This window comes from Notamacropus eugenii, chromosome 5 (assembly GCF_028372415.1).
Source record: "Notamacropus eugenii isolate mMacEug1 chromosome 5, mMacEug1.pri_v2, whole genome shotgun sequence".
Lineage (NCBI taxonomy): Eukaryota > Metazoa > Chordata > Mammalia > Diprotodontia > Macropodidae > Notamacropus > Notamacropus eugenii.
In genome coordinates, this window is record NC_092876.1 from 455,441,575 (window position 1) to 455,468,327 (window position 26,753).

The 26,753-nt window shown below is 38.0% G+C and overlaps 1 protein-coding gene across 2 annotated transcripts in view; it reads right to left on the minus strand.

Annotated features, from left to right (window-relative positions):
* The window catches only part of PHEX (phosphate regulating endopeptidase X-linked), a 276,100-nt gene that overhangs the window by 21,385 nt on the left and 227,962 nt on the right, over positions 1-26,753 (minus strand). For both annotated transcript variants that reach the window (XM_072615274.1, XM_072615275.1), the window contains 3 exons: positions 16,192-16,246; positions 11,512-11,583; positions 3,452-3,578 (listed from right to left, as the gene is read on the minus strand). In XM_072615274.1, coding sequence (XP_072471375.1) covers positions 3,452-3,578; positions 11,512-11,583; positions 16,192-16,246 — 254 coding nt within the window. The remainder of the gene's footprint in view (positions 1-3,451; positions 3,579-11,511; positions 11,584-16,191; positions 16,247-26,753) is intronic.

Below are 26,753 nucleotides of genomic sequence, written 5' to 3' on the forward strand. Positions count from 1 at the left end.
CTAATGTTGTTGTTAGTGTTATTGTTATTATCTCACAACAACGTTAGCGTTGCCATTTTACAGTTGAAGAAAGAAGCAAATAGAGGTTAAGGAACTTCAGCCCAGAGTCACACAGCCAGTAAGTTTCTGAGGTCACGTTTGAACACAGATCTTTCTAACTCTAGGCTCAAGGGTCTATCCACTGCACCACCTTCATAATTTCCAGTCAGTGCTCCTACTTATGCCCTCTGTCAAGCAGAACAGGTACAATCTGTTCTCCATGAGAGAGCTGTTCCAACATTAGAAGACAATAATTATGCGCCCCTTAAATATTTTCTTCTCTAGTCTCAATATTTCTAGATCCTTTTCTAGCATGGTTTCCAGAATCCAAACCATCCTATTTGTCATTCTTGAGATGAGTCATCCTTTATCAAGGTATCCAGAATGACTGAAAATAAAAACCAGATAAGGTCTGATGAAGACAGGATATTGTCAGACTTTCCTGTTCATTCTGGACACCATACCACTTAATGTGGCTAAAATCATGTGAGCTTTGCATGTGTGTATGTGTATGTATTTGTGTGTATGTTAGTCCTGCCATACAACATGAGTTTACAAGTCTTTTTTCATATGAACTGCAATTTAGCTATATAACTGTGACCCCACCATTTACTTCTGTAGCAGGTGATCTTTTTTTAATCTAAGTGCAAGAATTTACATGTATTTCCACTAAAGCTCATCCAGTTGGATTCAATTCATCATTCCAGCATCTTAGAATTTTTTCTGGATTCTGAATCTGTAGCTCCAATATTAGCACCCACTCTCAACTTTGCTGAGAATCTTCTGAAAATAGGATAAATTTCAATTTACAACACAAGATGAAATTTTATAATGTGAAAAGTTGGGGATGGTAAATAGTTTTACATTATCAACATAAAAGCTCCTGTCTTAGACTTTATCTTGCTATTTCCTAATAACACCATGGGTTCAAATAAATGCAACCACTGACCAAAAATTAAATGTGTCTCTTTGAGAACAGCAACTGAATTCTTATGAAAGCATTTTCATACTGTCAAGTAAATTATAGATGATTGTCCCTGTTGTTGTTTTCAGTTGTGTCTGACTCTTGATCACCCTTTTGGGGTTTTCCTGGCAAAGACACTGGAGTGGTTTGCCATTTCCTTCTCCAGTTCATTTTACAGATGAGGAAACTGAGTCAAACAGGGTTAAGTGACTTGCCCAGGGTCACAAAACTAGTGTTTGTGATCAGATTTGAAATCAGGTCTTCTGCTGTCCAGGCCTGGTATTCTATCTATATATGTCTGTCCATACCTGTCTGTCCCCATCCCCATGACATTTTCAGTATATAACATTATGCTACAACTTCACCAGTCCAAATAGCGTCTCTAAGATTGTTAGCTGTGTGGGAAAGGGAATACAAGGTAGAAAGATAGCAAAGAAACATGTCACTGATAGAAATTATTAGCTTTGATATTCTGCTCAGGGTGAAACAAGTTTGGTGAATAGTTGACCACTCTGTCATCCTGTTTCTGAGTTGTGATTGACAACTCCACAATCACTTTTATATTGTTTACCTGTACATCAACCAGTCTGCAGATTTTTTTTAAGCTTCTTATTTTCTCATTTACCTCCTACTTTCCCATGAACATATTTCCCAGAGGGAAGATAGAGCAAGAAGGTGTAATGAAAAGTAAACTTATTTTTTCCAGACTTATTGTCACATAGTTGGGATACATCAGGGAACCACTTAGAAAAAAATAAAAACCCATCTCTACCTGTCAATTATGTTCCTCTTTTTTACAATAAATTGGGGTTTCCATAATCATAACATCATAGATTTAGAACTAGAAAGACCATTTTGTCCAAGCCTCTCATTGTACAGGAGGAAACTGAAGCCTCAGGCAAAGCTCCTAAAAGTGAGGATCACATCTGAGTTCAAAGGAACCAAATTAATCCAAATTCTAACCTTAACATACAAATGTATCATTGCTTGTCCACTCTCAGTGAGAGGTAGTAAGAGAGGAAAAATGTGAGCTAAGGCCTCCTGTCTCCAAAGTCAGTACTCCTTCCACTATAACATGTTGGCCCTCATCATTACCATTTCTATCAGCACTAGGACCATCATCAACATTTTACTGAGCACTTTAATGTCCTCACAGGGTTTTATTGGATCTGCACAACAACCCTGTGAAGTAGCCCTAAGAAGGATGATTACGCCTATAAGACATCAGACAACAGAGTCTAGAAGAGTCTTCCAGAGCCTGGGGTCAAGTTGCTGCCTCTATTTTGATTTTCAGGATATGTAAAGTATCTACTAAAACTCCATTGTTTTGAATGTCATTCATTTAGAATTCATAAGGATTCACAAGAGCTAGCCTGCAGTTGACCTTTGCAATATGGATTTGATAAGCAAATTAATTGTATAAATAAGATTGCTAATGTTTAACCTACTTAAGAAACCAAAAATGTCTTACAATTTAGCAGCACCATTTGCACATAAACCATGAATGTGTTTATTTCAAATGTTCCTTAACTATTAACCTAGGTTAAAGACATATTTGAAAAAATTAAAAATTATTTCTTTTTTTAAAGGGCTATACTACTGACATATTCATTGATTCACTAATTAATCCAAATTAATAAGGCATTATTAGTAAATATAAACTGGTAGTTTGGAGGGATATTTGAATAAATTCCATGTTAGTAAAAGAAGCAGCCTGGCATAGTGAATGAAGAGCTACTCTTGGCTCCAGAACAAGCTGAGTTCAAACACTGCCTCAGACATGCTGGCTGTGTGATTCTGGGTCAATCACTGAACCTCTCGATAATCTAGGCAACTTCTTAGTCTATATTTTTGCACATGGCTAATAGAATTTGTTTTGCTTGACTACATATATTTGTTTAAAACGATTATCTTTTTCTTCTACAATTGAAGAAAATATAAAAAGAAGAGAAAATAAATCCTTATTAACTGAAAATTTTTAAAAAGATATAGTTCTCTGTAAATACACACACACAATCATATGTGTATGTATGTATGTATGTATGTATGTATGTATATGAAAAAGTAAGTTGCAAAAAAGATACCTGTATTGGAAAGAGTTTCTTCACTAAGGATTTCTCTATTAAATGAATCACAGGCCCAGTTCCCAAACCATATGATTTGCTAGTAAATGTTAAAACCTATTAATTATCTGTGTTTCGGGATTGTCTTCTTTCCATTACTGTCAATAATAGCTAACATTTATATGGGACTTACAATGTGCCAGGTACTGTGCTAAGCACTTTATAATTACTATCTCATTTAATCCTCACAACAACCCTGGGAGGTAGGTGCTAAAATATAATCAAATAAACGATGGGTTCATTATATGATTAACTGTCATCCAAAAGGGGAAAATTACATATAGGAGAAGTCACCTGGGTTTTGAAACTCCACGCTGTTACTCACATTTAATCCAGCTTTCTTCCAATAATAGCTGCTATACTGATTAACCATACATTTTGTTTTCTCTTTAAATTTTTCTTCAGACTCAGTAGACCACCAAGGATCGAGGTTTCCATTCTTATCATATTTTCTGCCTAAATAAAAAAAAAAAACAGTAGATAATTTGGTTGTACATAATAAAGCTAATTTCTTCCCTGTTCTCTGTGACCCATCCCTAGCCTACCCCTTGCCCCACCCCCAGCCTTTCCTGATTTACAGAAAACTCCAACTGAGTTTGCATAACCTTGGCAGGCATATTCCAGAATGGGAATAGCCAGAGAGAGGGACAAAGCAAGGTCAGGAGTATGGTGGCCCAGGGCCCTCGGTTTGCTTGCAAAATGTGTGCTTAGGGAGAGAAGTCTCCAGCAAACAACTCCATGTAGCCAAGTTCCTGAAGGCAGCCAGTTTATTTCTCTCCAATGTTGGATTTAAGTTTGGAAAAAATGTGGCAGATTGTAGAGGAAGTCGCATATTTTTATTTTTTTCTCTCTTCAAATGGATTCGAATATAGCTTTAACATAACAGAAATGAGGAAAACATGGTAGAAACCAAGAAGAAAAATAGGGAAAATACCGATTTGGAAGGCAGAGGACCGGGCCTCATGTCTTAGTTCTACTACATAATAACAAAGCGATATGTGATCTCCCTATATCAGTTTTCTCAACTCCATCATTGTCCCAAAGTAGTTGCAAAATTACAATGTTCTATCTCAAGAAACTCTTATAAGGATCAGCCTTTGTGTGATGAATGGATAGAAGGAAGGAAGGAAAGAAGGAAGGAAGGAAGGAAGAAAGGAAGGAAGGAAAGAAGGAAGGAAGGAAGGGGAATCATCATTTCATATTTGTTGACCACAAAGGTCCCTTCGAGCTCTTAATCACTTTTTAAGTCCTATAAAAATGTCAGCCATACTCTTTATGTTTAGGTCTGCAAGCAGTCTAACTAGTTCTGGATAGTTTGCTTTTATCTGATGTAACTTGTTCAGGACAGAGATTCAATAATGAGTGAAATCTCCACAGGATCCAAAAGAATAACCCCAGTGAGCTGGCCATTCTGCTGTGCTCTAGACTCTGGTTAAGTTCTACAGTAATATGTTTCTTCTAGTCTCCAGGAACTGGGAGACACATTGAGCCTCTATTATGCACCCCTTGCCTATAACCAGTTGGAGCTGAAGGGCCTTCTGTCCTACTTAGATAAGGGAGGTCACTGTAAGATATAGACCTAGAGTCAAATTCTATAAAATTAAATGGAAGAAAAATGTATATCCTATATTTGTTCATTCCACTTATAAACTCTTCATCTTTTCCCCATTTGAAAAAAGAAAATCAAAGTCTAAATGCATGTGAAGTAGATTCAAGTTCCATATGGAAAACAAATGGATATTTAATGGCTTAGATTTAATGACATAAAGAATAAATGTGTCCTCTAAATATTTGTGTTGCCTAGAGTCTTTCAAAGTGCTTGAGGTAAAGCTAGATGCCACAAATAAAGTATCCACAACAATCTTGCCCCCAAATTTCTTCCCTCTTGGATTACATTGAAGACATCATCCTTCTTATACCCACAAAGGAAACTGAATGAGTCAATCAATCAGCAAACCCATACTGAGCGTTTACCATGCAAAGGCACCGTGAAGTGGCATTCCCACGACTACAGTCACTGTAGTCTGGTACAGTGAAAAGTGTGCTGGAAGTCACATAATCGACAAGACAGAGTACCGAACATTTCCTCCAATCCTCATGACTGCTCAAACCTTTCCAAAATACCAATTTTGCGCAAGACATAAAGCAATATCAATTATCTCCACAGTTTGGAATACCAAGAACCCAAAGAAGATAAAAACTCAAGAAAAAGCTAGCCTCTAACCACCAATGTCCTTCCTTAGCATGACCTCTGCCACCAGCAGCAGGGATGCATAACTACCCACTTGCAACAGAACTAAATTCTATTTCCTGACATCTCCCTCCCTTTCTTCACATGTTATGGCAATATAAACAGGAGAAATCTGCTCAGGGCATGACAGTAGCATGATAATGTCACATCAGAACTTGGCCAGAGGACATTGGAACAGAGGAAACGGGACAAGACATATCTGTGTGTGGCTGGCTGGCGCTCCAATAATCCTGAGAGAAAGTATCCAGTATACAATCCATTCTGTCATCCCACCCCACAAAAGCTACCTAGCACAGAAACCTAGATTGGCAAACTCTTAATTGACCAACATAGTAGAAGACCAAGACTTTTGGTGATCAGGTCCTAGAGAAACCAGTATCAAAGGGAAGGGAGACAGAAAGTGAATATTAGATGAAAATAAAGGGAAAAAACATAGAAAGAAGAGAACTCAATTAAAAACCTTGAGCATTTGTAGATAAACCAGCATGGGAGATAGAAATAGCAGGTCCAGATCAGGTAAAAGAGTTCAGAAACCAACGGAGAAGTTTCACAAATGAAAGGAAAATGAAGCAATACCCAATGAGGTAGAAAACCCTGTGACTTCATAAGAGAACACAGAATTGGAGAGGGGCATTCTAGAATGATCTCGAAGAGAAATAAGAATTATGAAAGTAGAATTTGTAGCTTGCACAGAAAACGTAATTGGCAGAACAGAAAACTTGGATCCAAGGTGGCCAGTCTCACCAAGAAGCAGAAAGAGGATAACTGACTAGGAAAACAAATACACAGAAATGAAAGACAATCTGGAAGAGAAGCGAAAAACACTAAATAACATTAATAAGAAGTCATGTTCTCCATACAAGCAAAATATAATGATTTGAACACAGGATGTAAAGAGACAATTCAATGATTACAGGGCTCTTGGAAGAATGCAAGCTGAGAAGTTCCCTAGACTAGGAATCCAGGGCACCTGAATTCTGATTCCAAATCTTCCACTCACTAGAGCCCTAAATTTGGGCATGTGAATCTGTGTCTCTGGGCTTCCATTTCCATACATATAAAATGAGACATTTGGACCAAAATGGTTTTTAAAATCCTTTACATTGACCAGAGGTTAATAATGTAAAAAACTACTTTCATAAAATGTTTAAAATAGAAAATAGCTATGATGTACCACTATGTGCATATAAGTTAATACCATACTGTTTCATTCATTTTTCTCATCTTAATTAATCTAGATGAGTTATTATATAATAGAGAGACCAAATAATAAGTATTGCCTTTAGGAATCACCTGTTATAATAAAGGAAAATTCTGAGAAACATCTAGGGCCTTCCCCCATTAGCACATTACTTCTATGAGGTTTTTTTTATTGAGTGATTATTACTTCAGAAGGCAGGGAGAGGTATGAGGCGATGAGGTAGGGGACAGAAAAGGGCTGAGGTAGGTAACAAAGAAGAGGGACTAATGACCATTGTGAGGGGATTGTTACCAAGCCCTTGGTTAGGTCAACAAATTGGCTCAATAAATAATCAATGTCTCTTGTGAGTGACCTTCTGGGGCCTGTGTACTTGAGTCACTGCCAAAAAGCATGAGAAATCAAGATCTGAACTATTAAACTAACACTCCATTGTCCATGCCACCTGACACATTTGTACATTACCGAGCTGAAACGATACATACTCTAGATGTCATTGATCCTCTTTGAAAACGAAAGAGGAAAAACAACAGGTAAGGAGCCTTGTGTAGTAGGAAGGTCATTAGATTTGGATTCATAAGATATACATGGATTTCAATCCCAATTCTTCTATTTATTATATATAAATTGTGCAAGTCATTTCACTATCTATTAAATATTTTAAACTAGGTATCCCATGAAAATTGGAAACTCAACAGTATGGTGTAGTGGTTAGAGTGCTAGACTTAGAGTCCAGAAGACCTGAATTCAAATGTGACCTCAGATACTCACTGAGTGGGTGACATTGAGCAAATCACTAGCCATGTGATGTCTCTGGGCCTCAGTTCCCTCTTATTTAAAGTGAAAGGACTTAATGACTTTCAAGATCCCCTCTAGTTCTGAAGCATTATTATTCAGGGACAGTGGCTTTCTTACTGTTCTCACATGACACTCCGTATCCTGACATATTCACTGGCCAGGCTCATTCCTGGAACACTCCCTCCTCATCTCTACCCCCTCACTTCCCTAGCTTACTTCAAGTCTCAGCCGAAGTCTCACCTTCTACATGAAGCCTTTCTAGGTCATACTGAATCTTCATGACTTTGCTGAGACTACCCTCAATTTATGCTGTATATATTTTGTTTACATATAATTGCTTGCATGTTGTCTTCCCCACTAAACTGTGAGTTCCTTGAGAGCAGGGAATGTCTTCTGTCTTTCTTTATATCCTCAGTACGCCTGGTACATATCAGGTGCTTAATAGATGCTAGTTGAAAGACTGAGCTAGCTGAATTGGAGTGCTCAGAGCCTGGTCAGGCATTAAAAATGCCAGGGGTCATCCACTGAGTCCCAAGACATCACCAGTTGACTTTCATCCTGACACTGGACTTTTATGAGTCAGGAAAAGAGAGTGAGGCTGAGGACTTGTGCAACTCTGCCTCACTTTATCCCAATTTATGCACAAGTCAAGATGTCACCCATGATGCCATTGCTGCCCTTTGAAAACAAGCAACAACCAAAGGAGCTAATACACGTAAAGTGCTTCGCAAAAAGGGCTATAAAAACACTAAACACAGAAAACAGGGCTATATTTTGGCTGTTATTCTGTGAAATATACATAGCTATAGGCAACATTGTAGTTATATAGCAAAAAATAGATACGTCCATATAAATCAGTGGATGAACAATTGTATTTAATATGTGCTAAGCACCAGAGGTATAAACAGACAAGTCAAGCAGCCCCAACTCTAGAGGAGCTCACTTTCTAACATGGGACACAACATATATTGAAAGTCTCAGTCACAAGTCAGATGGAAAGCTCCCATGGTCCTTAGGGTGCAGAAGTAAAATAAGACAGTAAGGTCTCTTCTCTAATGTCATTTCCACTGATTAAATCTTATCAGCTTCTGATATCAAACCACTTTGCAATGCCAAGGACTTGGGTATCAAGAACATTCTTTTCTGGGTCTATAAAAGATGTGGGTGTAGCACCTACAGGAGCAGTTCCCAGGCTATGTCTCCATGGAGATTGCTTCCAAAGGATGGTAGTTACAGGCACTGGGTTGGAAGCAGTACTATTCTACTCCCAAGGTTCTTGGGTTCAGGGTGCTGGATTGTCTCCATCAGAGTCTGAGGGGATATGATGGTGGTATGTGACATGCGCTGCCTCCTATCTCCCTCTCAGAGAGCTAGGCTGCTAGTCTAGTCTGTCTTTCAGCTAGTTTGCCCTGCCTGCCCTATAAGTGGCAGTTGCTTTGTATTTGGTGGAAATAGTTGGACCCTTGTCCACAGCAGTTCGTTCCTCACATAATAACTGTGAGGACTGGGCTGGATATAGGATTGGTGGTCTGGAGTGTGCCTCTCAAGACTCCTGCACCTATCTACCTGATGGTGGCATTTGATCAAGAATTATCGTTGGTGATGAACAGGAAGGTGGACCTTTTCTCCACCATGATTTCTCCCTTCCATGATGATGAGGAGGAATGGGCTGGTAACAGATCAGGGTTGGTGGTTTGGGGGACACTGCTATTCCCCAGGCTCTTGGGCTCAGGATCCTGGTATCTGAGGGTGGTCAAGATGGTGGCGGTGGGTTGACTTGCCGTGATGGTACGTGATGCCCTCACAGTATAATGGAGTAGAGAGTATTGGCTCTGGAGTCAAAAGACCTTAGTTCAGATTCCAAATCTGTGATATTTCCTGTATAAATTCACACACATCCATTCATTTCTCTAGCCCTTAGTTTCTTCATGTATAAAATAAGGAAATTGGACTAGATTATCTCCAACGTTCCTTCTAGTTCTGAATCTATTATCTTTTAAGTATATGTTCATATTTACCCTTCTTATATAGTAAACTAAGGGTGAACTGAGATCTGGTAAAGACCTTAATTTAGAAAGGTCAAGATCATTCCCTGCATCCCAGACAGTAGCCAGTCATACTAATTTTTCTCCTGCCACCAGACTTCCATGACTCTGGAGGAGCTCTGCCTTGCTTCAATCTGGTTCAGATACAAGTCAAAATATCCCCCTCACAACATCATTGGTCCTCTTCCAGAACAAGGGACAGACAGCAACAATAATTTCCAACTTGAAAAGCATGTTGAAAAGTGCAGTGGATATAGAACTAGGCATGGAATCAGGAAGATCTGGGTTCAAATCCACCTGTAACAATTATTAGCCAGTTACATGGCCGTGAAAGTTACTTTAATTGCTGGCTGTCAGTTTCCCGAAGCGCCAAATGGGAATCCTCATAGCACTTGCCTCACAGGATTGCTGTGAAGACCAAATGAGATAACACCTAGAAAGCACTCAGCACAGTACTTGGCACAGTTTAAGTGCTTATTAAATGACTGTGTCCTTTCCCCTTACCCTTACCTTCTGGAAATTTCATACCCACTCAGTTTCTAGAGCCAATCATAAGTAGAACTACAATATTGATACAATATTCCTATTTATATTTCACTCCTTTTTTTGGATGGCAGTCTAGACCTGTGATCCCACTGGTACAGGCAGCTGCAACTACTCTGCAGCTTAGTCTTAAACAATGATCCTGGGGCACTGATGAATTAGATGACTGACCGGGTCAAACTACCAGGATTTGCCCAGTGCCAGACCTGATGACATCCCTGATATTCACTACCTGTGTGGCTTGGAACCAGTCACTGAACCACCCTGGACCTCAGTTTACTCATCTGTGAGATAAGAGGGTTGGATGGTCTCAAACGCCTCTTCAAGCTCTACCTATCAATCTACCTATACACATCCTATAAACCAGCGTCTTTCTGATAGTTCTCTACCTGCTACAGCTGGGTGTCAATTTAGTGTTTCTAAATGATACAAAATGATACTAAAAATTATTTCATAGTGCCCTAACCATGAATGATTTTGGAGTTAATAGGCAGTATTAAAAATAGCATATTAAATTACCCTGGGGGTTCACAACACATTTTTCATTGTTCTTATTGAAAGAACCACTGTAGTATACTATGTTTTCTCCCTATTCAATTCTACATTGTGAAAAAAGAAAACTTTGGAATACTGAATCTTTTTGGAGAAAGGAAGGAAGCAAGCATTTATTAAGCACTTACTGTGTTCTGAGCAACATTCTAAGTGCTTCAGAAATATCATCTGATTTGATCCTCACAACAACCCTGCAAGTAGGTGATATAATTATTCCCATTTTGCAACTGAAGAAACTGAGTAAAACAAAGGTTAAGTGACTTGCCCAGGGTCACACAACTAATAAGTGTATGAGACTGGATTTGAATTCAGGTCTTCCTGACTCTGGCCCTAGAGCCATATCCGCTGTACTACATAGCTGTTTGAGCTACAAGAAAGACATAGAACTCACAGTATTTCATTTCTAGTTAAGATCATTTTTCCCCAATAGAGGAGGTGATTGGAAGGCCAGACCAGCACAATTAGGAATATTTTTCCTCAAAAGAAAAGGTAGATAACATTTATGTATTTATGCAATTAAAAGGATGATGATAATTTATGAGTCATAATCCCTTTGCTGTCATGCTACATGCTGCCAATTCCTAATGTTTAACCCAGTAAAGAATTATGGGTTTTATTCTATATTACACATTTTTATCATAACATGGTCTTTTGCATTTGTTTTAATTCAACGTCCATGCCAAGAAAGCAAATAATACAAAACAAAGAACCTAGTCTACAGGGGTCAGCAAGTCCCAATGGGAACTCTATCTCCTACATGTACAGCATCTAAAAATCAGCATCACACACTCAGGTGAGATCTTCAGACTGTCAACAAAGAACACACACAAACTGAATTTGTAAGTAATTCCTACAACATCTGTTCTGGAGATGTCTGTTCCTCTCTGATTATCAAGGAGTCCTCTGAATTTGATCACTGATCACAAAGGGCCTCAATCAGCACCTGTGCCTTCAACACTATTCTAAAAAAGAGAACGTTTCACAAGACAAAACATTACTTGCCATTATTATCAAATCCATGGGTAAACTCATGGCCAACAATGACTCCTATGGCGCCATAACTCAGAGACCTGTAACACAGACACATGAAGAAGAGAAAGTTAGGAGGGTGAATCTCTGAGACATAGTCTAAATATCAAATAACTCCCTGCTTTCAAAGCAACTACTGTGAATTTAATCTAAAATAACCCAGGACTACAAAATAGGAGAAAAACTTGGCACTAGTCATATTTTTTTCTCATTAAAACAGAAAGAAAAATCCAAATTATAAGACATTCTTTATGCCCATATGCATAGCACAATGTATGGCACTATGTATGCCCATATATACATACATACATTCACAAAGACATACATATACAGACATACATACCCCACACACATTTCAGTCTAAATACCTAAGCCATCAGCAGGACTGGAAGGGTCCTGTCACTTACGTTACCCTTTATTTTCTAGCTAAGAACGCATCAGAAAGACACTACGGTATTAAAAATAAAATTGTTCTCCTAATGTAGTCACCCAAAAAAGCCAGGATCAAAGATTAAAAGGGATCTCTATGTTGTCAGCTCTAATCATTCTCCTCTGGCTTATGTGACAGACAGGCCCGCAAATGCATGACACAGATTGTGAAGCATTAAACAGATTTCCATTAAGTTTTCAAAAGGAGGTGTTAACACTATTTCCTTCATCTTTGCAGAAGCCAGAAAAAAATTATATACAATCACATCTAATGCACTAGAATGCCATAAGTGGAGATTTAATCATTCTCCAAGTGGCAGATTATATCTACTTCTTGACTGTTTTATTTGGTTGTCCAACCTTCTGAAGGAGACAAAAGGAAGCTTGCTCTTCAAACTGTAATTTGTGAGATGTGTTCCTTAGCTCAGGGGCTAATGCTGTCTAGAATGCCGGAGTATTTTGCCGTGTACTGCCAGCACACCAAGACAGACGTCAAAAGAACCTTGGATACAGACAATACCCATTGTCCCATAAGAGCAGGCAGCTAAAGTTTTGGAAGTAACATGTTATTACAAGACATAATGATCCTTAACATACTAATTGTTTGTTCCAACTGTACCCATGGAAGTACACTCAGATTTAATTTTTCCCCTTGGTAGCCACTCTTTCCTTTGTGACTTCCTTCCTGCAAGGTAATTTGCATTTGATAAAATGTTTCCTACTGTTTTTCCATCATCGCAAACCTTCATTAAAGGAGTAACAGTCAAATTAGGCATTTCAAACATGGAGCTATCGTGTAATTTTATGTAGTGCAGAGTTTTATCAGCCACAGTAGGGGCATTTCTTCTCAGGACTCGGTATAGAGCTTTTCCTGGTCTCTGCACCAAAGATAGTCTTTTCTTCATTGGGTCCTGACTCTGCATGAGTGACAGCCTAGTTGAATTGAAAAGGCAGAGAAAGTGGCCCTGAAATAATTGTTCTGGAAGGGGTCAGGGAGCGGAGGAGAAAGATAGTCTAACAGGTCTCTTTCTGGAGCAGCTGGTAGGAAAGAATGCAAAGATAGCAGTGTTACAGCTCTAGAGCAGGAAAGGCCTTCGGGGGTATTTAGTCAAATCTCATTTTACAGATGAAGAAACTGAGGCAGTTAGGTTAAGGAGATTCTTGAATCTGTGTGTAGCTCCTCTCTATTTCAGAAGAGCTTAATATGGACAGATATAGATAAATATGGTAATAGATTATAATTAAATAGATAGCTATAACAGATACAATTAAATAACATATAAGAATGAAACTATTCCATTAGGCTAAATGAATATTCTCCTTTTCTGAACAAAGTCAAAAAAATGTTTGAAATCAACAGATGTTGTAAAAACAACGTGTTTCTAAAATCTAAATACACTCACAAACCTCCTCAATAGTGACTTACTGGCTGGGGAATGGAACATTCATTTCCAGCAGAGAAAATCTAGCTCATTAAGTGTACCACTGGCAGCTTTTAAAAACCAGTTTGAACAGTGTGTTCAGTGTTTTACTGATTCCAGGGCTGGTCCTGGGACTGAAAATAATATATCTTTCTAGTGCTTTTCTTTCAAATGGTCCATGGTAGGTGTTAAAAAAAAAAAAAAGTAAAAGAATTCTGTAGCTTTTCATTGATATTTAGAATGTCCATGATTCCTTTGTTTAAATGCAAATACTTTTGGAGACGTTGTCACTAATATCTCATCAGGGATCAGTTTATCAGATTGCTTTCCATCTTAGAGGTAGCTGAGATGGAATGGACAAAAGAAAAAGTGAATTTGGCTTTTTTTTTTTGAGGGGTAGGAGTTAGGAAGGAAATGGTAAGATCATGGACAAGAGGAGCAGGTCTGGGCAGGAGAGTATGACGGGGAGGAAAAAAGGAGGGACAGCAGGGACACAGGCAGCTAGGTGACTCAGTGGATAGAGCTTGGGGCCTGAAGCTAGGAAGACCTGAGTTTAAATCCTGCCTCACCCACTAACTAGCTGTGTGACCCTAGGCAAGTCACCTAACCTATTTGCCTCAGTTTCCTCATCTATAAAATGAGCTGTGGAAGAAAATGGCAACCCACTTCAGTATCTTTGCCAAGAAAATCCCAAATTGAGTCATGAAGAGGTGGACATTACTGAAACAATTAAATAAACACAAAATAGAAGCTCACGTAATGACTAGAAGAGGAATCCCTAAAGTGGCAAGAAAGCCAGTGGAAAACTAGAGGTAGGAAGGTACCAAACAAAATCTTCAAGTCTGTTTCATCATTTTGTCTCAAGCTGGTCCCAAGTTCTTCAAATACATTTGATAAACACTAGCTGGGCCTCAGTTTCCTCATCTGTTAATAAGTGAGTTGGACTTGATGGCCTCCAATGTCTCTTCCAGGTTTAAAGATATGATCTTATGATATAATAAAGCATTGATATCACACAAATAGAAATGGCGCCACTAAACAGTACATGAGGATCTCTGCATGCTACATATTAACTTAGAAAATGACATGTTAACATTATCTATGTCCTATCAGATTTTTTTATCTTGCTAAATTACCTCATATATTATATATAATTTATAATATAATCATATAACATACCATATTAATGAGCAATATACTATATATTAACTAGTTAAATGTTTCCTAATTACATTTTAATCAGGGTGTTGCAAGCCACAATCAACTGTTATCTTCATGTTTGCAAAGCAACCTGGGATTCTGGAGGATGCATTAACAAAGAAAGCTCACATCTTCTGTGATTTTCAAAGCAAAGTTGTACCTTCAAAGCTTCAGCCTTACTCCCCTGACCGTTGTACCTGTCAGGTAAATGACCTGAGGTCTCATAGACTTCTGTATTTCAGAAAAGACAGGAAGCATGGACAGGACAAGGAGGTCCCACACCCTTAACTAGTGCTAGCTTTAGGAGAATCAGGGCTAAGAGTAAGGCCAAAGATGCTAAACTGAGAGACAGGAAGCTTCCTTTAAGTCCCAACTAAAAATCTCACCTCCTACAAGAAGGAAGTCTTAATTACAGTGCCTTCTCTCTGCTCATTCTTTCCTATCCATCCTTTATAGGGCTTGCTTTGCACATATTTTTTTGCACGTTGTCTTCCCCATTAGTGCCATGAGGACAGGGTCTTTCTTTTGCCTCTTTTTGTATCCCTGTGCTTGCCCATAGTAGGTGCTTAATAAATGTTTATTGAATGAATGAATAAAAGATAGGAACTCTAAGTTTAATTCTCCCTTCTGACACTGACTTTGGGCAATTCATTGACCTTCTCTGAGCCCCAGTAATCTGGTCTTTAAAGGTCTGAATGATACTTGGGCTACCTCCTTCACCGTAGTGTTGTAAAGAAAGTGCTTTGAAAACCATAAGGTACTGTGGAATTAGATGTGTCAGCCAGCTATTTGCAAATATCATTACACACACACACACACACACACACACACACACACACACACACACTCTTTATTTTTAAAACTAGATCTGGGATTTCATCAGCATTAGGGAACTCCCAGAGACGGATTCCCTCTACCCATGCTGATGGTCAACTTCTGTGACATGTATACTCTTAGAGACTTGCCTGGAATACCAAGAGACTAGGTGACTTGCTCAAAGTCACACAACCAGTAATTACCAAAGGCAGGATCTGAGTCTTCCAGACTGCAGGTCCAGCTCTCTACCCACTATTCTACACTATCCCTCTATTTAAAACATTATAGCTAGATGTCACAAATACCATCCAGATCTCTGATTTCTCCCTTTCCTCCTTTATTTAGCTCTAAGTCAATCAACCCTAGTGACCAGCATCCAATATAAATGCCCCTTTCGGCCAGATATGAAGGCCTCTGCTCATCCCAGGTGCTATGAGGAGGAATGGACCCGGGAAGGCCTAGTTCAGAACACTTGCCTCTGATATTAGCTATATGACATTGGCCAAGTCATCTAACTGCTCAGCCTCCATTTTCTTATCTATAAAACTGTGACAATAACATTCATCACAGAGCTGGCATGACAATCCAATAAAACCATGTACATTAAGTGTTTTATAAATTTAAAATCTTTGTAAATATCAGTTATTATTATTATTTTAGCAGGCAATACATTCATGGAATTCAAAATGCATTTGTTTCTTCTTTCAGTTTACCCTCTCTTGATCAATTTATGATTCCATCCTTTTTAAAAAAAAATGCAACTTCTTCTTTTTCTTTGCTCACCGTGGATAGGCTGTCCCCCAGAAGAAAGGCTTCTGAAGTTCCCCTGCTGGAAACCCTGGGAGAAGAAAAATGAAGTGAATGGAAACATTTGTGCTTCTTTCTATTTGAATTTGGGGCTATTGGCATTCCGTATTTGGAGAAGTCTCCTAACTTCCAACTTCCAAGTGTAATTCTGCAACTTCACTTGAAATAACCCTATCAAAGCACCATCAAGGTACCTCTTGCATGGAAGTTAAAAATGGCAACCTTCTAGCCTGCTGAGACCTTCTTTCCCAGATCTGCCTTTTCAGGCATTTGGCCATCCCGTAGCTTTACTTGTGGACAAGAAAACCATAATACCTTTGCTCTGTGTCAACAATCCTCCATTTCTATATGTCCTCTGGGTTATTTTAACTATAATATTCCAAGATTAAGCCACCAAGGAAAAGAGAAAGCATCTGCAACGCCCTTTTTTGATTCAGAGCAGAAACATTGAAGGATCGAGTTGATTTTAGGGGTTTAGATTTTGTTTTGCATTTTGTTAGATGGGGAAGAAATTGAACTCTCTTTTCCTCCCCCTCTATTCTTTCTTTAGCTTTCATTTGATGCCAATGGGATCAGAACTTAGAGGCAGCTAGATGGTACAGTGGATAGAGCATTCAGTCTGGAGTGAAGCAGCCCTGAGTCCAAATTCAGCCTCAAACATTTACCAGCTGTGCGGCTCTGGGCAAGCCACTTAACCTCTGCTTGCCTCACTTTCCCCTTTTGTAAAATGGAGATAAAAGCAGCACCTACTTCTTGGGGTTGTTGTGAGAACCAAACGGAATGGTGTTTGTAAAGCACTTTGCATACCTTAACGGACTACAGAAATGTTATCATTGGCATGGGAGGAGGCATGTTATTATTGTAGAACAGTTCCATGAGGGGTAAAATCCTTTATAACATTGCCAAGGCTTGCCTCATTTCAGAGTAACATTTTAGGATATTATTACCACGTTGAACATAACACCAAAGCATGCTGCAAACTGAGATAACCCTGGCTTCCCCATTCTCCCCAGGGCAGCTCTGGGTCCGTTCTCCGCAGAACTGTTCCTATGGACTTAATTATCCCCATGATAGGAGGTAACCAAATGTTGTGTTTTCATGGAACCAATTAATGACATTGGGCAGAGTCTATATTTTTATTACCAGATAGATTAATCTATCTGACTTAAGGGAGACAACATAATGTAGTAGAAAGAATGCTGTCCTTGAGATCCAGGAGTTCTATAACCTACTAGCTACGTGACCTTGGACAGGTCCCTTAAACTCTCCATACTACAATTTTCACATCAATAAAATGATTACTTTACATGGTCTTCATGAAATTCAAGTAAGAAATACCAAAGATAAAACACTTTGTAAAATTCAAAACCTATGCCAACAATGTCAGCCAATATGGTTATTGCTATCAATCTGCTGTTATTGATAATGGTTCATTACAGTGTAAGTTTTCTAGGTGTAGAACTTAACTTCAAGAGGTGGATTTCTTCAGTTCAGAATGTGCTTTCTCTAACATGTTCATGATCTCTCTGTACCTCTCTCTATCTCTTTATTTCTCCTTGTCTCTCTCTGCCTCTGTTTGTCTCGTTCTCTCTCATTCAATTGTGCAGAATATCTGTCAGCCACAAATATCTTCAATTCAACAATTAAACAAATATTTATTAAGGACCTATTGTGTACAGGACACTGCCAGGAACCACGAGTAGCAAAGATGGGAACCTGTAAGAAGTTCATATTCTACTGGATTTTCATAGATAAAAATTTCTTCAAGGGGATTTATCATCCCAGCTTTCATAATATTTACTGATTTTCCAATATCTCTCGTCTGTCATTTCTTCTTCAAGCAGTGTGTCTGTTTTGAGAATCTCTCCAAAGTCCAGAACAGATGCAAAGTCTCTATGCTTGTCCACTGTATATCAACCGAATTTTGGTGCAGGTTTTAATCAGCAGAAAGCAAATAAGCCGATTAGATTCACCCCTTAAATTGCGTAGGCCTCCCTATGTGTTACTATAGGTAGAGTTCTTAGACATTTCCACACCCAGAGAAAAAGAAATAAGTGACATTTCCATGCCCTCTCTTTTCAGCTATTCACTATTGCAGGCCTCCAAATCACATGCCACTGCCATGACGTTACTCGGATCAGCTCTATCTGTTCACCTTGTCAGGTCCAAAGCACCCAGTGCTGATAAAAAAAAGAATAATCTGATGCCCCTCTGCCTGCTTTGCTTGAGTGAATGGATAAATGGCTTAAACCAGTTTTTTGGCAAATGCAGACTAGCTAGAATGATAATTCCCAATCCCGACAGGGTCAACTCAATATCTTATCTTTTGGAATAGATAAGTTGTATTAAGCAGAGCTGGAAAATAGAAACTCAAGAGCATTTTCCTTTTTCATAGTCTCCTGTACTCACTGTATATATCTTTGTCCAATGTTTTCTTTGACTTCAAATTTTCCTCACCACTTGTTTCATGCTTTTTCATGCTTTCATGCCTTGTTTCTCCTTGAGGTTCACTACCTCTTATTGAATTCTCTCACCTACCCCCTCTGGAATTAAATACAAATACTGAAGCACAGAAAAAGAATATTTTCCTTCTGCTTGACAAAAAAAAAGGTGTTCAATGTCTTCTCTCTAATTTCCCCTGCAATGCTGTTACAGTGTGCCGTGTTCTTAGATTCTATAATGAAGTTAACCAAGAATCATTTGCTAAGTACCTACTATGTGGCAGGCACTGTGCTAGACACTGGGGAGACAAAGACTAAAAAAAAAACAGTACCCACTCAGCAACATGTACAGATATCAGTATATACATTTGTTGAGTTGTTCTCAGTTGTATCCAACTCTCCGTGACCCCATCTGGGGTTTTCTTGGCAGAGATGCTGGAGTGGTTTCCCATTTCCTTCTCCAGATCATTTTACAGATGAGGAAATTGAGGCAAACAGAGTTAAGTGATTTGCCCTGTGTCACACAGCTAGTAAGTGTCTGAGACCAGCTGTGAACTCAGGAAAATGAGTCTTCTTGACTCCAGGCCCAGCACTGTGTCCACTGAGCTCCCCAGCTGTCTTAGATAAGATAAAAATTCAGTGTAAATAGAAGTTAAATGATGTCAGGAAAGATCTTATGTGGGAGATGGTGTTTAAGTCAAATGCACAAAGTCATTCCAGGTCAGCTCTCTAATAGTGTCAATATGTCCAGCCATCGGGCCAGTTCAACAACACAGCCATAGACACAAGGAATCTCCCTAGGAAAGCATACTTTCTCACATGCCTCCCAAGAATAAGCGGTACCCCAAGAGAACACACTGACACATGTTGCCAATTAATCTCCAAGTAAAGGCATTTTTAAGTAAGAAGCAAAAGAAGAAAAATAAATCTGTTTCTGAGTAAATCTTTTCTCCGTGGGCCAAATAGAAGAGGTTACAGAAAGGATTCTGGCATCCATTGTGGGATGGATTAGGGGACCCTTAGCACCCCTTCCAGATGTCAGATTCCACAATGCCACTCTTTTATGGAATCAGAATTCCAATAAGCACATGAGTCCAGTACTTAGGACTTAAAAGTTAGGCTCTAATTGTCCATATGCAAAATACATGCCAAGTTTTACAATGCTATAATGAAATATCAGTGGGGATGGGGGGAGGGCATTTGATAGCTTCTTTCTATGTAATACACCTTTCATTCTTTTAAAGTCATTTATGTTTAGCCTGCCTCTCCAGCCCATGTTTCATAGAAATGGCTATTATCATCCTTTCTAAGGAGAGCGCTCTATGCCTTAACGGGAGAACCATATTTAGCCCCTTCTCACCCCCTCCACAGACAGCCGTGGCAGCAGAATTTTAAAATTCCATTGGAGGAGGTAGGAAGGGGGCAATGGCAGATGGCAGATTTTTATGCTAGAAGGAAAGAACGGAGTTCAATTATTACCCATGATTCTATGAGAATCATTATATGACATCAAAGTATATTGATACATTTAATAGGAACTTACTCTGAAATATCTCTGTTCACTAGAAAACTCAGGATGCATTTGATTATCTAACTTTTCCTTTCAAAAGCATCTGCCATTCCAGCAGCACTGCTATTACTGTAGACTAGAGGCTGTATAAAGCATATATTTATGAAGCTCTTTGCCCATCAGAACCATCAGAAAACATGGATGAACAAGAAACAAGTAAGAGAAGGACTGACATCTTTAAAAGCAGAGAATTGAGAGACATCAACGGTTAATAGCCTTTAGTGGAAGTTCTTAACCCAGGGTCAATGAGCTTTTTAAAAAATATATACATCCTGATACCTGTATAAAAATGTAATTGGTAGCTTTTTCAATCTTCTGTATTTTATTTTATTCAGTTCAAATATTATTTTGAGAAGAGGTCCATAGACTTCATAAATCTGCCAAAGGGATCTAGGGCATCAATAATGGTTAAGAAGTCCTGCTTTAAAAAATGAGATTTCTCTGTAAATGGACTTTGGTTCTTATTTCATATAAGATAAATTCTTTGCTATTCTACTTCACATATCTATTTTAATTCTTTGACCCACAGATCAGGGACCAGAGTGTCATAAATTCACAAAGGAAAATCCTATGTTGCTTCAAGTAGAATTGGGAAATTAAGACTCTTCATCCTCTGTTTTCCCCCACCCTTCCATATCAATCACCTCCACTCCAAAGAACAAAATGCTCTGGGAAGGTAGGCATCATTGAGCTATAAAGTCCTGAGGCATCCTGGTCCAGTGGGAAACACACTGGATTTGGAATCCAAAAGCCTAAGTCCAAATCTTGGCTTCCCTAAACACCATGTTCACAATCTACTTCTCCTGGCTGCATTTTTCCTTATCTATAAAACAAAAGGCTTGGACTAAATGACCTCTAAGATCAGTTGTAAACGTATGCTCCTGTGATTAGGAATGAAAGGACTAAAACACAACTGAGACAACAGACATGTCTAAAATTTAGACCACATTCCTCCAGTCCTAGCAATTCTTCGTTAAGCTCAGAAGGATCACCTATTGGTCATCTATTGACCTATGAGATTCTAGGCACATTTATTTAACCTCCTTGTCTTCTCCAGCTTTCTCATCTGTATAATTAGAGCTAAAAGGGCTATAACAGTCTTTTGAAACCATTAACTTTTAAGGTTTTTCTGGTATCTGAAAGGTTTTATTATTGTTATTCACACTTACAGGATGCTAATTAAGATTCAATCTCTCTCATTAAGCTGAATGTGTTCACACCTCCTTTTTACTTGCTTTCTGGGATTGACTGCATCCAAAAAGATGTCAGTGACTTCAGTGTTTACTGCCAAATCTCCTGAATCCAAATAGCTAGCTTTTTCTTTTTTTATTATTTAAAAGGAAAAAAAACAAAACACTTTAACCAGAAACCTCCAGAAGACCTAAGCTCATCCCCAATTTGAACTTTTTATTCCTGACCTTTCATTGTTTGGTTGCTTCAGAAGCATCAATATTACTGAATTCATGACCTTTGAAACCTACTAAGAGCCAAAATGCAAAAGTAGACCAGAAAGGGATGAAGGTTGCCTCTCAACTAACCAACCATACAGTCACCACATGGGCACTGAGGAATATTAAGGTGTGCAGAGTGAGGTTCGTATGTTACTACAAAGGGAGCCATACGTAGAGCAGATAGCCTGTCTAACTAAACATGGGCCAATCAACTCACACAAATGCAGAGAACTTTAAAGGGGTATTCAAAATCTACCAATATAGCAACGTACTCTGAAAGGTCTATTAATAATCCACTTGTGAAGTGAACTGCACTTAGTCATAAAGAAGAACAAACAAAACCTATTAAACAGCAGTTATGGAAGCTAATCTTCGCCAATTTTTATTTCAATCAATCAACAAGTTTTTTTTTAATTTATTCTGAACCTAAGAAATAAAAGAAACATTTGCATAACATAGTAGAATATGGAAAAAAAAGATGTTTACACATGAAACTACAATTCTATTGTATACAACTTGGTATTCCTTTTAAATATACAATAAAACTATCGTGTAGAAAGTTACATGATAACAAGTATTTATTAAACACCTACTATGTGCCAGGATCTGGAAATACAAGTACAAAGAAGGAAGTAATTCCTACATTCTCAAGGGGGAGACAAGTGCATATACAAGTGACTATACAGAAAAATTATAAAGAAAATAAATTTAAGGTTGTTAAATGGAAGGTAGTTGCAGGGGTGCAGGGCAGCAGTCATTTGGATCAGTCAGGAAAGGCTTTACATAGAAAGTGACACTTAAACTTCTTGAAGGAGAAGAGGGATTGTCTAAGGCATAAATAGTAGGAAATGCATTTCAGGCAGAGGGGAACAGCCAGTACACAAAGGCACAAAAAAAAAAAAAGATGAAGTGCTATTTGTGATGTACAGAGAGAAGAAGGTCAGTTTGGCTTGATTACAGAGTACGGGAATTTACTAGAATCAACTGAAAAGGTAAGTGGGGGTCAGGTTGGGGAAAAGCTTTAAAAGCTGAAAAGAAGTGTTTATTTTTGAGGCAATTGGGAACCACTGGAATGGGTAGAATGAAATGAGATGGCCAGATCTGTGCTTAAGAAATATCATTTTGGCAATAGTCACCTAGACTATTACAGTAGCTTCTCAGTTAGGTCTACCTGCCTACACTCTATCCTCTCTCCAGACCCACCCTTCATCCAGCTACCAAAATAATCTTCCTGAGGCACAGGTAATGTCACTCTTCAGCTCGAAAATCTTCAGTAACTCATGGGTTTTTTTCTAGAATAAAACACAAACTCTTTAACTTATTTACAATCCTACATTATCATTCTTAATTCATCTCAGTCTCCTTCATGCCTTCTGTATTCCAGGCAAACTGGACAACTAGCTGATGCACAAATCTGCTACACCATTTCCTACTTTCATGTATTCATTCACATACCTTATATTTCAGTCTTAAATTTATTCTGTCTATATTTATACTGTATATTTACTTGTATATGCACTTCTTGTTTCCCCCTTGAGAATTTAAACTCCTTGCATGTTTCCTTCTTTGTTTTGGTATTCTCAGTCCCTGGCATATAGTAGATTGTTAATAAATACTTATCATGTAACTTTCTACATCATAACTTTATTAAATATTTAAAAGGAATGACCTCCATTCCATGCAGTGTCCTCACATCTCAATATTTTTATCCTCCTGTAAGAATCAAAATAAGACCAGTCCCTTCATTAGACTTTCATGATCCACACAGAACAAAGTATTCTCTGCCTTCTTAAATATTCCTTGAGTCCATTATATGGATCCTTCCTTTAAAATTTCCCTCCCCTTATTAGTGTACATATTGCATATTACTTCACTCTTCCTCTAACTACAAGATAAATTTAAATTCCTTGATGATGACAGGAACCATTTCATTTTTGTTTCTGCATCTACAACTTGACATTTTTCCTACAAATGAAGTCAGAAAAAAGAAGGAAAGAAATAGGAAAATTGCAGATAAAAGGAAGGATGGTGAAAAAAATATTACTTAGAAAGGCAAATAAAGAAGTTCATACAACCATAGTTTGAGAGCTGTAAGGGACCTTAGAGGCCCCTAATTTTACAAATGAAGAAACAAGTCCCAGAGTGGTTAAGGGGCTTGCCCAGATTTACTAGTAAACATCTGGGACCATATTTGAACCCGGGCTTCAAGTTCAATGCCCTATCCACTATGCCACACTGTCTCTAAATTTGCAGTGTGGGCTTTACAATATGCCCCAAAGTAACAAGCAATATTTCCTGATATACATTTCCATATCACATATTACACTGCTAATGCTAAGTATTTTCAAAAAGACTACCATGAAATTAATTACAATTTATTCACCAACAGTAGTTCCTGAAGATGAAGTATAAAATTTCTCAAATGAAAAGATCCTCCAAATTAAATAAATATGCACTGCTTTACTCAGTGACTTAAGTACAATTGTATGAAAGGGTGAGGATGGGAATAAATATATAGGACAACATACCAGAAGGAGTGAGAGAGGACAGGGACTTCAATTACATAGAAGCCTCATTAATCATCTCATCAATCTCCAAGTCTTTAAACATCTACTACTTGCTAAGCACTGTGATAAGCTCTGGAGATACAAACATAAAGAAGCAGTCCTAACTCAAACTGAAGGTACTCTTTAATGGGTAACACAGCAAGTGCATATAAAAATATATGGAGCATAAATATAAGGTAGTTCAATACAGGATGTTGTGGAAGGAGGGTATTAGAAGTTGGGGGATCAGGAAAGTCTTATACCTCTATATCAAGAATAGTGGGGGGTTTTCAAGATAAGAATCGATAGGTTCTGGACCTCAAAGCACAAAGTATCATTGCTAAAAACAAAATTGATTATGTTTTAGAGAACTAGAAAAGACCCATAATTGATGTGGGAGATATCCCTGACCATTTGTTTACATATACTCAGACCACTGACATACCAGATTTAAACCCAGAATTAACAAAAAGAATGGTAATGAACAAAAGACATAATGTACAATTAAAATAAAAAACCCAAACTCCTTGAACAACTAATTGACCATCAAAATGGACAAGAGAAATAATACTGACACCAATTAAAATAATTTTCTATGTAAATTTAATCAATTGGCAAAAATAATTGTTATAAGAAGGAACCCTAAAGGACCAAGAAACCACCTTAGTCAAATAATGTCTGTCAGATGGAGAGGGATGGTTGCCAAAGGCAGCACCAGGTTAGAAAATAAACTTATTTGTAAAATCTTGTAAAGAAGTTTGATAGACAATTTTAAGCAGCCTAGCATCATGAAGCAATGGAATATAACACCAGTTTAAAGGTTTGGCAAGACATCCAACCAAGCAAAGTCATCCTAAGGGCATTTAAGGGCAAAAAAATAGAACAGAAGAATAAACAGAAAACAAAAGAATTAAAGCTGAAAGGATTTACAAAAATGTTTTACCAAATAGTTTCCTCTGTAAAGGACTGGAACCACTACACTTAATTCCTAATATCTTGGAACCAAGTGTGTTTATAGGGGATGTAGAAAGAACACTAAAGAGAACAAAGATGAAAAAAAGAAGTTGCATTGGACCAAATATATAAAGAGGAGATCTGTATTTGAGATTTGATACACATTTATTAAGTCCCAATTGTATGCCAGGTATTCTGCTAAAAGTCAGGGGCACAGTAAGAGGCAAAAGATAGACACTGCCCTCAAGGAGCTTACAATCTCAGTGACAATTATAAGATATTTAGGGAATGATATATAATGCAGAAGATGGAGGGAAGATAGTTATTATATGTGAAAGTCTCAGACTTTTTTAACATCCCCAAAAAAGGCAACTAAGAGAGCCTTGGTAACTACCAACTCATATGCCTACTTTCCCATTTATATGAAACTTTTATGAATCAGTGATACATGAATGGCAGACATCCTTGTTAAAGGCATGAGTGTGGAACAAGCTGGCCAATCAATTTCATCTTGGCCATTTCACAACTTACGTGAAGATGTAGAGAATATAATACTTTAGAGTGATTACTATTTGTCAATTATGAAAAAGCAGTTCATGGGGCAAAACAACACCTTGCAGGCTGTTTTTTCAACAAAGTGTTGTCCATCAATCATTAAAATGATTCAAGATTTCTTGAAAGATACAAGAGAATTAGTCCAGGTCAATGATCATCTTCTGATCATTAATATTATATAAAGTATAATCCAAGGAAGTGGATGCTCACTACAGGTGTTTGCTACTGTGATAGAAGAGATCCAGAAGAGAGTCTGTTTTAAAGACAGAATCCCTGTGGATGGTGAAATCCTCCAGTTGCTCCTATTTGCGAATAACGTTGTTCCAATTGCATGAAGTACCAGGATATTTGCAGGGCCTACCAGAAGGGGTCTGTAATCACTCCAGAGTTTGGTTTGACCATCTACATGGGAAAATTTTGCTGTTCAGAATTATTTATTTTAATCAGATCTGAAAAGTAGCAATGCTATGGACTACTCATTAGAGCACAGCAATCATTTTGTACTGACGGACCACTTTACATTTGCATTGCGAGGGGATCTTACCATCACCGCTGATAATGAGAATTTTCATTTTTATATAATCACTGGCATCTTTTAGAGGTTATATGAATGTCAACCTCTTCCTTCACCAGAAAGTGCAGATTTCTAACAGATGTGACTCATGTCAAGTGATACAGAGAGAGACAACTTGGCCATCTTAACCATCTGCTGTCTTCCTGCTGCTTCCTGCTATATTACCCATCTGTTTAGAACTGATTTATAGGAAGCAGTTTCTTAAAACACCCCCTCCTCGGACTCTTGCTTTTCCATCCTACATGACTAGCTTGAAACCTTCAGGTTTCCATGAAAATAATTCCCCGTTTACTAGTTATGATGTGACCTCCTGTCATAATGCTCGATACCTCATGTTCTACATTAATCTTTACCTTTCCAATAAGTCCATTCATGAAGACACTGATCATGTTACTTTTCTGTTATCTAATTTGTGTATATAAACATTAAATTTATTAACTTTATATG